We start from the raw sequence: 17,151 nt of genomic DNA on the forward strand, positions 1-17,151 counted from the left end.
CAATCTGCTGAGTCACACATGCCAACAAATTGAAGTGTTAGCCGATTTGTCTCTCCACAGATCCTACCCAAGCTAAATATTTACAGCATTTACAGATTTCTCTCAAGATTTTCAGCAATTGTTGCAGTTTGCTTTACCAAACATCTCCCGTCATATAATGGTCATATTCCCCTTACTTTTGTATTTGGCTCAAATATCAGCAACATTTCCCAGTTCTGTTGGAAGTTTACTGGTATGAAGCATTCCTCATTGCTTAACTTAAACCTCTAACAACGTCTGTTAAAATCAATATTAATGCATTTAACTGTTGGTTTTGAATTATCCACTCTAAATGAAATTGGTATCTATACCATGATAAATAAAGATCCAGGTGTAGACCATATACTTTTAATTGCAAATTGGATACCTCATTTTAGAATTCTCGGTTGAATGTTTCTCACAGAAAAACCTAGATTATGAAGAGACCAATTCCCCCCTCCCCCCCCTCACACTTTTGGAAAGGTACAATTTAAATGATTTGCAGTGACTAGTAAACTGAAACACCAGTATCAGTTATTTACCAGATGCTCCTAACATAATCAACTTGAATTTTGAAAGGAATATCTGCACAAGATTGGCTACCGATTCTAAATATTCTTGGTATTGAAGTAAACAATTCACCAGTTTAATCCTGTAAACTTAGATAATATTAATAGAAAGGCCAGCACACCAGAGGTATAGTAGATAACATATGGAGGGTTACCGGATTATCAATGGTACAATCTTTTAATGGTGCATTTTCAGTGTCAGAAATTTTAAGGTCAGCAAGAATTCTCCGATGTATTACCTGCATTTTCAAAGAGTTTATTATTATAAAAAATGTACAATCTTACACATTTATCTCAATTACCACTGTTGATAGTCAGGCTGCGGTCAAGATTAATCACGTTTAAAAAAAACAAAACAAATATTTCATAATAATGGGAAATCCAAGAAACTGTCAGTCTTCAATTAATATTACCATCAAGCTAACATAGCAGCATTGAGCCTTTCTATAAAAATGTAAATATATTTATCCAATGCATTTCAAGTTCAACTGTACTTAAATTATTTGTTTATACCCAAAAACTACAGAAATACTATTTCAGTCAAAACAAAGTCATCAATTAAATTTTATGAATACAATGAAATTTACAATGGCAAACCAAATAAATGCCTCTCCTGCAATGCCTTTGAGGTGAAATTTATACTGATCTAACATTCACAGCAGTAATATTTAGCTGGATAGGAACTAAAAAACTGGTTGATGCATCAATGAGACTGGCAATTTTAAGCTCTAGCCCAAATGGCTCAATATTACACCAAATGGTATATTTAGTTCAGTAATCCATTTCTAAACATTTTAATCTCAAAACCGTCCCGTTCATTTGGCACATCATTCCATAATCATGCAATAAATTACAAAGCTCGCGGTTACAGTTAACAAGGACAAATCTAAACCAAGCAAATGTGCTATCAAAGTTAATAAGCATTCTACATTTCTTTATGTATCAAAACAATTAACATTTGATATTGGTTTAACACGATTTATTGCCCATTTCAATCGGATCGTGGGAATTGTATGCAGTTCATAAGCATAAACACATTAGTTGTAGAACTCAAAGTCTTAAAATCAGTACAATTATTGAAGATTTACTTGATTACAATCATACTTTCTCAAATACCAAGAGCAAGATTCAAGGAGACTTTAATATTATTGGAAGTTTCTAAAATTAAGCGGCAATTTTGATCTAGAATCAATTTATATAGATGTCAATTTTGCAAGATTACCCACAATATGCATGAAGAACTGAAACATGGAATACAATTTCTGAAATTGTAAAGACATTCAATTTCATTTCTTGAAGTTTTCAGACACTTGCTTTGGGATTTTATAATACAAACTGTTTTATAGTTGATGCACAATTCATTAAAGAACTGTCACGCTGCAGGGGAAACATTTCTGAATGAGGGTATCTCCAAGCCTGCCACATTTCTGTAATTTCCTGACTAAAACATATTGTCTACATTGCAGCTTATGCGCATGAAGAAGTAGACACATTTAATGTTTAGCTGGTTGTCCTATTTTTCCACAGTTGTATTATTGCTGCAAAATACTGTGTTGATTCTACAAGAAACGGAAATGTTATATACAACAGAAGTCACATTTTAAGGACCTTTTTCTTAATGTGCAATTAATAGAAAATCCTGAAAAAAATATTTGTATTGGGATTTATGTTGTTCCTTTGATGCCAATAAAACCCTTGAAACCACAAAGCATTTTTGTGTTCTCCATCTTGGAAAACATTAGTATCTTAAAATCAGATGCAAGAGAAGGAGAGTGTCTACTATAACCGCTTGTAAATTCCAGTTCTATTCTTCAAGGTTAAAGTACAAAGCCTCTTTGGGTGATCGGAAGTCTGCACGTCATCCCACATCACAAGAAACACTGGTAAATGGTAAAAAAAACCTTCCCCCCACCCCCATAATAAACATTTGTTCACAGGATGTGGCATGTATGATTAATTCCTACCTCCAATAGTTTGCCTAGCTACTTCACAGGAGAACTAATCAGCCAAATGGGAGTATCTGGAGGCATACACTAATCACACCTGATACCGGAAAGCAGACCTTCCTCCATGAAGGACAGTAATGAGCCAGATGAGTTCTAATGCTCACCATTAGCGATAGTAGTCATTCATTCCAAAATTATTTGCTTACATTTTCCTGATACCATGGTGGGATTGAAATTCACATCTCCAGATAAGATTGACATGTACATTATGCCATTTTAAGACATCATGAGTTCCCAGCAGAGCCAGACAATGAACAGATGTTCAATTAAGGCAATGAAGACAATCTTGCTAGATTAGTATATATTTATGTTAGGATTGATGAAAATTGTTCTATCTAGAATGAAAAGGAAAAGAACCTACCTGAGAAAGATCAGGAATGTCACCTTTATCAATACCTACTTGCTGTAAAGGAAACAAAAATAGATTAGTGTATCATGACTTCAATGAATAACACGGCAACATTTCTAAGCACAATTTTTATTTAGAACATAGAGCAGTAGAGCACAGGAACAGGTCCTTCAGCCCACAACATCTGTGTCGAACAGGCACAAGGCAAACTCTTATCTGCCTGCACACAATCCATATCCCACCATTCCCTGCATAAATGAAAAAATGAAATGCAACTGTCTTATTTGCCTCTACCATCACCCCAGCATGGCAGTTCCAGGCAACCACCGCACTCTTTTAAAAATTACTTGCCCAGAACATCCCCTTTAAACTTTGACTCTCTCACATAAAGCTATTCCTTCTGGTATTTGATATTTCATTCCTGGGATAAAGATTCTTACTGTCTACCCTATCTACATCTCTCATAATTTTATTTCCATCAATCAGATCTCCCCTCAACCTCCAACATTCAAGAGTTTGTCCAACCTCTCCCTGCAGCCAATACACCCTAATCCAGGCATTATTCAGATAAGCCTCTTCTGTACCCTTTCCAAAGCCTCCACATCCTTCTGTATTGGGCCAACCAGAATTGCACTCAAAATTCCAAATGCAGCCTAACCAAAGTCCTATAAAGCTGCAACATGACTTCTTGTGTCGTACTCAATACCCTGACCAATGAAGACAAGCATATCATATGCCTTCTTTACCACCATTTACTTGTATTGCTACTTTCAGGGAGTTTTTGATTTCGACGTCAAGATCCCTTTGTACATCAATGTTGTTAAAGGTCTCGCCATTAATTGTATATTTTCCTCTACATATGACCTCCGAAAGGTCAACACCTCACACTTGCTGAGATTGAACTTCATTTGTAATTTCTCCGTCCCTTTCGGCAGCCAATCTATATGCGGCTGTACACTTTAACAGCTCTACTCACAGTCTGCGATTCCTGCAATCTTGGTGTCATCTGCAAACTTAGTAACCAACCCATCAACATTTAAGTCCAGGTCAATTATATAAATCGCACAAACCGAAGACCCAGCACGGATCCCAGTGGAACTTCACTGGTCACGGACCTCCAATCTGAATATTATCCTTCCACCACAACCCTCTCTCGTCTTTAAGCCAGTTATGAATACATACCGAATCCCGTGCATTTTTGTCTTTTGGATCAGCCTACCAAGGGGTATTTTTAATCAAATGCATTACTAAAATCCACAGACAAAATCCGCCGTCCTACCCTTATCGATTACCTTCGTCACCTCCAAAAAAACTCAATCAAGTTAGTAAGACATGACCTGCCATATACAAAGCCATGCTGACTGTCCCTAATTATCCATTTCTTTTCCAAATGGAAGAAAATACAATCCCAAAGAATCCTCTTCATCCTTTGTGATGTATTGAAAATAAAATAATCACAGTTGTTCATTGTTTCCTTCGGAATTAGAGTAGCTGTGGGTCTTGCACGGGTCACCTTTACCATTAGTGAAGCACAGTGAGGGGTTAGAAGCACATGGTAAATGAACAAAGGGGGAAAGTAACTCAGATTACAGAATTTGAAAGGATTCAAATTCCAAGAAATATAGACAGGTTTTCCTATGTTCTAAATATAAGCAGTGCCATCACAACAGTTCCCACAATATACATCCTCTGCAGTGGAGAAACCAAGCATAGATCGGTTGATCATTTTAACACCTCTTGGTCCACAAGGATCAGTTGCGACTGTCCAATTGCACTAGAATCTGCTTGTTCTAATGAAGTTCAAAGTTTGAGGAATGGCATCTCATCTTCAATTTAGGCACATTGTTAACTTTTAAGACTCAATATCAATTGAATTAATTACGATTGCACGCACACCACCTTTGGAACTGATGTGCTACAATGGTGAGAACTATATTCTGAACTGTATCTTTCCCTTTGCTCTATGTATTCTACTCGAGTTTGACTTGATTGTATTTATGCATGATATATCTGATCTGTTTGGAGAGTACGTAAATCAAAGCTTTTCACTGTATGTTAGTCCACAAAACAATAATATACCTAAACCTTTGTCACTGGGAGACTGGAGTTGGAAGCATAGCTGAACACAATAGTTTGCAGTGGAATAGAATAAAGGACAATACTTTAGAGTACATGGGCTCAATTACATGCCCTGCTGCCAACCACCACAAGCTCTGCAAGTTCATCTCCACTCTCGACTTTATAGGATGCTTCCATGATTATTTGTGCCATAGCTGTCGAAAATCCCACAAATATCATGATCAGAGTAACTTCACCACCTACTCTTTTGAACTACAAGTCGTAGGTTTTTGGATCTAAACTTTCAAGTATCTGTTCACCCGTTTCTCTTCCCAATATCAAACTACAACAGAAGTCGTGCACAATATATCCAGTCATAAAATTGTAACCACAAGGTGTTGATTCAAAGTATTAAACTTGCTCTGCAATGGTCTAAACAAGACATGGTACAAGCACAGAAACGGAATTGAGAACTGAAGCTAGCACTTTAAGTGCATATAGCACAACAACCAGCATTTGTTGCAAAACATACATGGCTAATAAAGTACTTTTATGATTATGATTTGCCGCTATGGGATTATGAACATAGTTCATGCTTGTGCTGTAACATAGAAAGAAATTAAGGTCAGAATAGAAAAACCTCACAGATATTAGGACAGGTAAAAGTTATGTTGTTTCTCGTATGCCTGCCGACCAATTTAAAAAGAAAATCAGTAGTCAGAAAACTTTATAGAAAGTTAAAGATATGCTCCAAAAGTCTATGAATGTCATTATTGTTAATTACTTACTTCAGCAACTTTAAGAAATTCTGAAACTCTTGTCATTCTAGTGAGAAATTTTTTGTAAATGTCTAGTGCTTCTTTACAGTGTCCTTTCTTCATTTCAAAGTATTTTTCTAAAAATCAAGAACAAATCACAAAAATATTAAATACTATAAAGTATGACATCATCTCATAAATAGCATCCAAAGATTCAGTCACACAATGCTGCACAAATAGACAGCAAGAATTTGGTGTCATCTTGAATGCTAAATTGTAATTTCATGTGAATTTGGTTCTTAGGCTCCAACTATTCGTGTCATTTTGGGAAAAGACTATGGAATCTTTTTGGCCAAAATCAGCCAAAGTGTGGGGCAAGAACATTGAGATCCTGCAATTTCTCCTGCCTTCATAATTTATGAGAATACTTAGAAAATTCATGATTGTATATCTGGAATTATATTTGAACTTGAAATCCTTCACCTTATAAACAATTACTTCAGCATATTAATTACAGTATCTGTAGACAATGAAATACTGATCATTGCAAGATTAAACTTGTAAGAATGGACCTATTTTACAGAATCTTAATTCTCGGGAACATTAAGGCTTTGGACACAAAATTAAACTCTAGAATAAAAAAAGACTTTTTGCATATCTGCTTGTTCAAAACTTCAAACAGAATATCTTGTTCCCAGGTGATACAGTAGATTACTTTTTGAAAATTCATGAGAATACACAAGGAAGAGTGATCAAACTGAAGCAACTATGCTGTAGGTCATCACAAGGATAATTAACACTGCAGTAAGATGGTTTATGATAACGTCTACTCACCTAACAAATTAATGATTCCGTCATTGTAACATGCAAATAATTTGATTAGATCTTTGAAAAGTAGTAAGAAACCAGCATTTATTACTCCATTTGACAATTCACCAGGGCTCACCTGTAATATAATATTAAAACATTTAACAGTGTGGTTGAAGAGTTTTTATGTGTGTTTGGTCAGTTCCTAGCAAATTCAAACACAGAATATGATGTACGCACTGTCTCCATGCAGATTACAGAAAGGTCATGACAAAACCCAAAGTTACTAAATAGAGAATATAGTGTATTTCACATGCATTATCAAAGTATCTATGTTACATAAAGACAACATTTATTAATCACCGACTATTCAAAACTATGTCCACAGATAAGAAATCCAGGAGGTGGAAATATATATTGCTGGAATTGTTCAATAGTTCAGGTAGCACTTGGAGAGGAACAGACTTCACGCTATAAATCATTGACCTGAAACATAAGAACTTCTTTCTCCACAGTTACTGTGTGTTTCTAATATTTTAATTTATTTCAAATTTCAAGCATCTTTTCATGTTTTGCTAGTGGAAATTTTAAATAAAATAGATTTCAATTTGTGCATTTGTCTCTTTATGATGTGAATCTTTCCTTTCACATCTGAACAAACAGGATCAATTTCCAAGATTTTCTAAGTCCTGACAATACCCTTGTAAGTCAACTGGAGAAGGTGCAGAAGAAATTTACATCCTTCTATAAAATGATGACCATAAATTTAATTAGTAGTCAAGTTGTGGTCTAAATAATGTTCCACTGGCATAACCTCCTTGTTTTCATCTTCTATGTCTTGACTAATATTGCCAATCATCCTGTATGCCTTGAATCATCTTACTCCCTGTCTTACTTTAAGAATCTGTGAACATCCTCTATATCTCTTTATATTCTCCTATTTGTTCAGGTATTTCTTTGCCTCATTTCCCCAACACAAATGCAATATCTTATTCCTCCAGATTGAATTCCATTTGCCACTTACTGCTCATGTAATCACACTATCGTGCAGTCTAAACCTTCCTCTTCTCTATAAATGACACTACCAATGTTCAAATTTTTAACTGTCTAAACCATTAATATAGAGGTTGTTCCCAGGTGAACTGTTCATAACCCAAACAATTTGCAAGTTGGAAATGCAGCCACAAATCAAGTTCCCATATGGCAATTAAAATGAGGAAACAAGGAACTGCAGATGCTGGTTTACAAATAAAGATAACGTGCTGAGGTAACTCAGCGTGTGAGACAGGATCTCTGGAGAACATGGATAAGTAACGTTCCGAGTGGGACATTTCTTTAGACTGATTGGAAAAGGGGAGGAAAGAAAGCTGGAAGAGAGGAGAGGCAGGGCAAAGCCTGGCAGGTAATGGGTGGACACAGTTGACTGGGGGATAGGGGGTTGATAGGCAGATGGTTGGACAAAGACCAGAGGGGGAGGAGGGTGGATTGTTATCTAAAATTGGATAATTCAAAGCTCATACTGTTGGGTTGCAAGCTACCCAAGCAGAATATAAGGTGTTGATCCATTAGTTTGCATGTGACCTCACTGGCAATGGAGGCAGCCTTGGACAGAAAGTACCCAAAATTGGAAAATTCAATGTTCATAGCATTGGGTTGCATAACTGAGCCAACTTCATTGCCAGAGTGAAACTTCACCTATCCATGTTCTCCAGAGATACTGCCTGACCTGCTGAGTTACTCCAGCACTTTGTCTTTTTTCACCATACAGCAATTGATGTCTGCAGACCTGCACCAACTGGAACATCTATCTAGGCCAATTCCCAAATACTAATTTGATTGTACGTACAGAACATAGGCTAGGCTTTCATAAACTGGCGAAGATCTATGCACTACATCTGCATGGGACCGAACATGAAGCCCTTTGGAAACTCAACTGGCAACAATCATCTAAATCTCAAAAACATCATTACTTTGTGCCGTGAAACAAATTTGCCACTTTTGGATCCCATGGGCCATATTACAAAATAGGTATGAGTTTTGTTTTAAATATTTTGCCATCTGCAACCTTGTCAGAAGCTGTGCTAAAATGCAATGGAGATGGTCGGGTTTTCTTGAGATCATCATTGCTTCCATGCGCAAAATGAATGGCACTTACCACTTATCAGTACAATTGTCAAGCTCATTCTGCATGCAAGCTTTTCACTCTTCATTCACTGAGAAATGGCAAATGGACCCAAACATTATAATCATTAAACAGCTTCAATTTCTAACCTGATAAAAGATGGGTCATTTCCTGAAGCAAGGTGGACAGCACACTTTGAAACTGTGTAGCACGTGTATTGCAAAGAAATCAGCCAGCTGGGAGAGTGCAAATGTGTTCATACAAGGTTTGCACATCCACTGCTCCCATATCAAGTGCTTTCAAAATAAAGTTTTACTTTAAAAATTGAAACATTAAAGTCAACAATGAAATTGACGTATATTGGGGACAATATTAAACTCCATTCTTTCAAGGAGAGCAATGTGGCTTGCATGATGATATAGCGTTGTACCACAAAGATGCAAAATGTAAATATATGGGAAGACAGAAATGATAGGTATTGTGAACAAACATGCAAGTATACAGAATGGAAAGACCATGGATTTCTACAAACACAAAATGCCCATGCATCAGCAAAATGTTTAACGTATACAATCACATGCATAATAATTTTTAAATGCGCAGACAGATCTGAGTCGATGCTCATTCATCACAGCAATTAATTGGTCAGTTCCAGCAATGACTCACAAAATATGCCGTCATGCTGTCGAACTACTCACATCGAACTCCAGCAATGCATCCAACTGCCCTTGCAGTATTGGCATGCCTTTCAACAATTTTTCTGGAGCCATAGTTCGCATTGCACCATCAGCCCTGTTTAAAGAAACAACACGAGAGCTAAATAAATGTATTTTACTTGCATGTAGCTACTTACATCAAATTCCAACAAAGCATCCAGATGTCCTTGAAATATCTGCATGCTTTTCAACAATTTATCTGATGGCATAGTTCTCATGACACCATCAGCCCTGAAACAGAAATCACAGTTTTGGACACTACTTCTGACTGCTGCAGTTGTCCAATTTGACCTTGTATCATCTGTACAAAAAGTACAAGGTAAGATATGTATGATAAGATGTTTTACCAAAATTTTCTTGGGGTTGTTCAAATTAGAGATGAAAGATAAACCCAAGGAAACACTACTGGAGCAAATGGCACCCACGATACAATTTTGATTATTTTTCACCTGGTCACATGTTGTTACGAGTGTTTAAAATTAAAGCAACACAAACAACATTTGGAGGAATAGTTATGACAGGTTTTTTGGATATTGATGACCCTTTCAGATATCCTTTGGGTGAAAAATCTAACATCTTAAAAGAAAAGAAGATGACAGAGCTACCACAAGTAATTATCAAAATGATTTATGACTTTGCTATTGAATTATGTGAATCCATAAACCTAACTTCAGTAAAGGAAATAAAAAAATAAATCAATTCATCCTTTCATTAATGGAGTTGTTCAGGAACAATTCATTGTTTTTTTCAGTTGAGTTTATTGTCACATGTACCGATGTACAGAGAAAAGCTTTTTGTGGCATGCTAACCAGTCAGCAAAAAGACAATACATGATTACAATCAATCCATTTACAATGTATAAATACATGATAAGGGGATAACATTTAGTGCAAGGTTTTAAATATGGAGATTTGAGGGCTCAAATTGAGTATAGCATAGAATAGTACAGTACACGAACGGGAACTTCGTTCACTATGTCTTTGCCAAGCATGATGCCAGGCTAACTAACCTCATCTGCAAAATGGTCTAACCCTGCTATGTCTGTTATTAAGGAAATAATTTGCTTCCATTTACCATTTCCTCCTTCAATAATTTCAAATACATCAGTCACAGTGCTCTATAATTTGAGTTGTGGAGCCCCAAAATTCTGTCACCTATTACATTTTGTCTTGTATCAATCTTATTTAAACATGTGCTATACAGAAATAAAAAGTTTAAAAACAGTAAGGTTCCAACACGAGTAAACACATTCTAAGAACAGTGCCTTATCTGTTATCTAGGTAAATATTTAGTCAACAAGTAATCTTTTTTCTTCCATCATATCCCATATTTATGGATGTGGCTGTACATTCATTTAAAATTGTTTCATTTCTCATATTCATCTCCAACCACATTTTTAAAGTAACTTTTACCTTGATGACATTAATCTGCATCCTGTCACAGACATTCGCTCAGTCTCAACAATTTTAAAACAGCTCGCCTTCTCACTTTTCCAGTTTTGACCAAGGGTCTTTGAACTGAAAGCAAAACTGTTTTTCTCCCTATCGATGCGGCCCAACTTGTCCAGCATTTTGAGCATTTGTCATCCAGCACCTATAATTTAGTCATCCAGTACCTATAGTTCTCCAGTACCTTGGATGGCACAGAGGAGCAATGGTCTGAGGACTGTCTGCATCTGGCCCAGTTTTGACAGACCATCAAAATTCAATGGTGTTTCTCATCAACTCCTGCTGACTTTGATGGAAACTACTACCCGTTTATGTTTGGATGTACAGCTCTCCAGCCCAGAGATTTCTCTACTATAACTAGTTCAATAGCCAATGATAAAAACCTCCTCTAAACAGAAGCTAATTCATAACTAACCGTTCAAGTATATATCAGGTTCACTCTATTTTGCTCTCATCAATCATTTCAAAAATATTTTAGGATATGGCTTTAAATTAAATCAAAAATTACTCAAATTATTAAATCTGTGAGTAGACAGTATAATGTTTCAATCAAGTACTGAATTGCTGCAAATTTTTCACAAAAATCTAAGACTAAGAAAATAACTGAAAAATTGAGAAGACGTTTGTTGGATACATATGGTGTAATTGACATTAAAAAATTCAAACTTACCCTTTCTTCACTCTTGCAAAGTCAAATGCCATCTGTCTATAGGAATATGCCTTTTCATTTAAATATCTGCTGTATCGCCTAATAAATGTAGACATATCATAACCTGCAAGAATTAAAGAATATTTTTGAACAATATATACAAAATTCCAGTACTTTCTGCTTCGTTAATTACATCCACGTTGAATTTACAGATAAATATATCCAAATCTGAAAACTTATCCTGCAGAATACGTTGCTTAAATAACTGGTAGTTCTGTTTTAATCCATATTTCCATATTGGCGCATTTATTCTGCAGTTTCATGAGCTTCATACTTAGCTTCAAAGCCAAAAGGCCATGCAAAAACATGCTTGTCTGTTAGTGCTTCAAATAACCATGTGTACATTAGAAATCTTGCAGACAATGATCAGTAGATCACATTTTCCATCCCCCAAGTAACAGTGCCATGGTTTTTGACAAATGTCAGCACCTTCTGACATTTCCATCTCTAGCATGTACCAATTACCACTGCTATCTCCTTGAAATATTTCCAATTAATCCCAGTGGACATATTCAAGTTTAACATTCATCAACTCATACAAGAAGGAACATCAAATATATTTAATTTCAAACTCAAATATGGTCTGGTACTAAATGTTTAATGAATCCAAAGAGAATTTGAGGCAATTCTGGTGATGTGGGGATAGCATCCATGCATCTTTCTTCCAACATATTAATTTTAAGAGCCCAAACATTACAAGGGCTCTCCCTCACCTTGCAATCCAAATTGCTCAAATTAGGCAAGAAGTAAATATAGCTCTACAAGCACATCCCGATAACTTGCATGTTCAAGGCAAAATATTGCTTTTTATTTCTTCTCCCCGAACACGCACAACCAAAGCATTAAACATTAACTACGTAGAGCAAGTACATTTCAACTTTACTCTTAAAACTTAAGGTGGTGCTATGTATAGATCAACTGTATAAATTTGATATTGCGTACAGCATGTCAGAACTATGGCTGCAGCTCTTTTTTAATTACATCATATTTAGGAAAGAGTATTTTATGGTGCTTAATTAGATAAAACATACAAAGTAAGTAAACACCATGGTATGCTCAAGTTTCAAGTCTGGATCGAAACAGGATGAATAGACCTGCATTAAAGTACTAAAGATATGATGTTTGAACTGATAAAATATATACAAGAACAAAGATCTTGTAAAGAGGCAGACAACACTGACCTACAAGAACAGATCTGAAGGTCTCACTTAAAAGTTAGCTATAATAGTCTCAAAATAACTCATAGGCAACATTCAGTGTTCTTTCATCCGCACAGTTTACCAGTTCGAGCCAACCATTTAATTGAGGTGTTTGAATATTTATCTACACAAATTCCAGAAACCTACAACCACCAGGACCTAGCTTTGGCTCTAAATCCATGAGACATGCATGTTATTTCAATTTGACATTGATTTTGACCATTAAGTAACTTGCAAAATGACCATTTTTGTGGTAGGCAAGTTGTGGATACAGACAGGAACCAAATATTAAATAGTTACTGTGACTATACAAAGTTGCAGTTAAGTAATCTATGTATTCCACATCAGCAAAATAGTAAATATCACCACCATGCTGACAAAAACAGCGACAGCAGATTTGTTGAAATATTCAGTATCAACCAAATTCGACATCTCTCACTGATATTCTGGGCCTCAACTCAACAAGCATCATAAAATACCTGATATACACAAATGTCTAGCTCGTCAATTCAGTACTGACGAGTCAATTTCCTGAGGAAGTAAAAGATCAGAATATTTGATACCAGGATGTGTTGAGATTTTTTTGATAACTCTAAATTGTCCACCTTATAGACTGGCCAGAGATGCAGGACACAATTAAAAGCACTTTTTGGAGAGTATTGTTTTACTCTTCCAAAAATCATTTCATAAATTTCTTGCAAAAAGCTATCTTTCACTTTCTCCACAGATGTTAACTGATCTGCTATTTCCAGTATTTTGTTTTCATTTCAGATTTCCAGGTTAGAGTTTTTAGCCTTTAATTACACATGCTTGAGATAACGGGGACAAGTGAAAACCCATAGGTCATTAAAACAAACAGATGGCTAAACAATTGTTTGTTTGAGAAGCAATGGAGTGGGTGGAAAGTCAAGTGGCAACTAAGCTAGATAGTTCCTGTTTTGAAGTGCGACAAGTGCATCTGCAGCATAAATACACATTTATGAACCATTTTGTACTGAATACGTGGCAAGAACATTAGTGAACCCACATTGCATACCCAAATTAGATATATCATAGACAATAGACAATAGGTGCAGGAGTAGGCCATTTGGCCCTTAGAGCGAGCACCGCCATTCAATGTGATCATGGCTGATCATCCACGATCAGTACCCCATTCCTGCCTTCTCCCCATATCCCCCCGACTCTGCTATTTTTAAGAGCCTTATCTAGCTCTCTTTTGAAAGTATACAAAGAACCGGCCTCCTTCGCCCTCGGAGGCAGAGAATTCCACAGACTCACAACTCTCTGTGTGAAAAAGTGTTTCCACATCTCCGTTCTAAATGGCTTACCCCTTATTCTTAAACTGTAACCCCGGGTTCTGGCTCCCCCAACATCGGTAACATGTTTCCTGCCTCTAGCTTGTCCAAACCTTTAATAATCTTATATGTTTCAATAAGATCCACTCTCATCCTTCTAAATTCTAGAGTATACAAGCCCAGCTGCTCCATTCTCTCAGCATATGACAGTCCCGCCATTCCGGGAATTAACTTTGTGAACCTACACTACACTCCCTCAATAGCAATAAAGTCCTTCCTCAAATTTGGAGACCAAGGAGATCTTTACGAGATGTGGACTCTTCTCTCATTTCAGGAATTACAGTCGAAATACCACCTGAAAGGTAATCAATATTTCAGATATCTTCAAATTCGAGACTATCTGAAAAAATATACCCAAGACTACCAAACTTTGCTACCAGATATAATAGACGAATGTATGAATAGAAATTCAGAGTCAAACAACTTAACATCATATTTGTATAATACCCTTCTAAATATAGAAATCCCATCGTCAGAAGCAATTGGAAGAGACTGGGAAGAGGAACTAGGCCTAAAAATTCTAAAAGACATATGGGAAGAAAACCTTTTATATATACACTATTGTTCGATTAACGTTAGACATACGTTAATTTAATTTAAAATACTGCATAGACTCTACTATTCAAAGTCTAAACTGAATAAAATCTTTCCAAATGTATCTCCTATTTGTGACAAATGTCTCCTTCAAGAAGCAACTATAACACATTCCTTCACCTCTTGCATAAAATTACATAACTTTTGGAGAGAAATTTTTGAAATTCTCTCATAAACATTAAAAACAAAATTGGACCCCGACACGGAATTGATTATTCTAGGAACGTCAGAAGCCTGCTCTGAGCTATCAATATTTCAAAGACGTTTCCTCAATTATGGTCTGATAACGGCGATAAAACTAATACTCAAATTTTGGAAACATACATCTGTCCCTATTCTTAAAATGTGGATTACAAACATGTCTGAGACGCTACATCTTGAAAATATTAGACTTGTCTTAGCAGAAAAACCAGAGCATTTTTCAAAGACATGGACACCATTCATTGATTTATTACAAAGATAGTATGGTGCAACACAATTTGGGAGTTAAATCTAATTACGGGTTGGGTGATCGGTGGGGAGGGACGCGAGGCAGGTATATCATCATCTTTTGTTTTTCTTTCTGTTTTTGTCTTTTTATTTCTCTACGTCTTCCTTATTTCTTTTACTTACTCACTCTTTGGCTACACCAATTTGGTGGTCTAGGGGTTCTATCCTTGCACATCCACTTTTTCTCTCTTGCTTTTTCTCTCTTCGTTTCTCTTAACTATCGCTAAAAATTAAAATTGAAGCTGTACAATAACTGTATTATGTCATATGCCGCTGGTTATATTTTTGTACACTGCTTCTAATAAATTAAATTAAAAAAATTGGAGGACAAAACTGCACACAATACTCCAGGCGTTGTCTCACTAGGGCCCTGTACAACTGCAGAAGTACCTCTTTGCTCCTATACTCAACTCCTCTTGTTATGAAGACCAACATGCCATTCACTTTCTTCACTGCCTGCTGTACCTGCATGCTTACTTTCATTGGTAGACAAAAGTGCTGGAGAAACTCAGCAGGCGCAGCAGCATCCATGGAGCGAAGGAAATAGGCAACGTTTCGGGCCGAGAACCCTTCCTCAGACTGATGGAGGGTGGGGGCGGGGAGAAAAAAAAGAAAAAGGAGGAGGAGGAGCCCGAGGGCTGAGGGAGAGCTGGGAAGGGGAGGAGACAGCAAGGGCTAACGGAATTGGGAGAATTCAATGTTTATACCACCAGGGTGCAGACTGCCCAAGCGGAATATGAGGTGCTGTTCCTCCAATTTACGGTGGTGCTCACTCTGGTCATGGAGGAGACCCAGGACAGAGAGGTCGGATACGGAATGGGAAGGGGAGTTGAAGTGCTGAGCCACTGGGAGGTCAGGCTAGTTAATACGGACCGAGCGGAGGTGTTCTGCGAAACGATTGCCAAGCTTACTTTCATTGACTGATGAACAAGGACCCCCAGATCCTGTTGTACTTCCCCTTTTCCCAAATTGACACCATTTAAATAATCTGCCTTCCTGTTTTTGCTACCAAAGTAGCACACATAACCTCACATTTATCCACATTAAACTGCATCTACCACGCATCTGCCCACTCACCCAACCTGTACAAGTCACCCTGCATTCTCATAGCATCCTCCTCACAGTTCACACTGCCACCCAGCTTTGTGTCATCTGCAAATTTGCTGATGTTACTTGTCATCCCTTCATCTAAATCATTAATATATATTGTAAATAGCTGCGGTCCCAGCACCGAGCCTTGAGGTACCCCACTCGACACTGCCTGCCATTCTGAAAGGGACCCGTTAATCCCTACTCTTTGTTTCCTGTCTGCCAACCAATTTTCTATCCATGTCAGCATTCTACTCCCAATACCATGTGCCCTAATTTTGCCCACTAATCTCCTATGTGGGACATTATCAAATGCTTTCTGAAAGTCCAGGTACACTACATCCACTGGCTCTCCCTTGTCCATTTTCCCAGTTACATCCTCAAAAAATTCCCCTTCATAAATCCATGCTGACTCGGACCGATCCTGTTACTGCTATCCAAATGCGCTGCTATTTCATCGTTTATGATTGACTCCAGCATCTTCCCCACCACCGATGTCAAGCTAACTGGTCTATAATTCCCCTTTTTCTCTCTCCCACCTTTCCTAAAAAGTGGGATAACATTTTCTACTTTCCAATCCCCAGGAACTGATCCTGAATCTATAGAACATCGTAAAATGATCACTAATGCGTCCACGATTACTAGAGCCACTTCCTTACGGACCCTGGGATGCAGACCATCAGGCCCTGGGGATTTATCAGCCTTCAGTCCCATCAGTCTACCCAACACCATTTCCTGTCTAATGTGAATTTCCTTCAGTTCCTCCATCACCCCAGATCCTCTGGCCGCTAGTACATCAGGATTCCTTGATTCCTTTTACAGAAAGCATTAGTAGTACCTTTCCAATGTTTTGAGTGCTTAATCT

General features: G+C 37.1%; 1 protein-coding gene across 18 annotated transcripts in view; it reads right to left on the minus strand.

Moving 5' to 3' along the window:
- The window catches only part of snap91 (synaptosome associated protein 91), a 153,710-nt gene that overhangs the window by 91,034 nt on the left and 45,525 nt on the right, over window positions 1–17,151 (minus strand). For 14 of the 18 annotated variants that reach the window (XM_033021011.1, XM_033021012.1, XM_033021009.1 and 11 more), the window contains exons 4-9: window positions 11,522–11,624; window positions 9,386–9,479; window positions 6,593–6,704; window positions 5,789–5,895; window positions 2,955–2,996; window positions 743–826 (exon numbers count right to left, since the gene is read on the minus strand). In XM_033021011.1, the coding sequence (XP_032876902.1) occupies window positions 743–826; window positions 2,955–2,996; window positions 5,789–5,895; window positions 6,593–6,704; window positions 9,386–9,479; window positions 11,522–11,624 (542 nt within the window). The remainder of the gene's footprint in view (window positions 1–742; window positions 827–2,954; window positions 2,997–5,788; window positions 5,896–6,592; window positions 6,705–9,385; window positions 9,480–11,521; window positions 11,625–17,151) is intronic. The other 4 variants (XM_033021015.1, XM_033021014.1, XM_033021025.1 and 1 more) reach the window with 1 other exon arrangement.

This window comes from Amblyraja radiata, chromosome 5, assembly GCF_010909765.2.
Source record: "Amblyraja radiata isolate CabotCenter1 chromosome 5, sAmbRad1.1.pri, whole genome shotgun sequence".
Classification (NCBI taxonomy): domain Eukaryota; kingdom Metazoa; phylum Chordata; class Chondrichthyes; order Rajiformes; family Rajidae; genus Amblyraja; species Amblyraja radiata.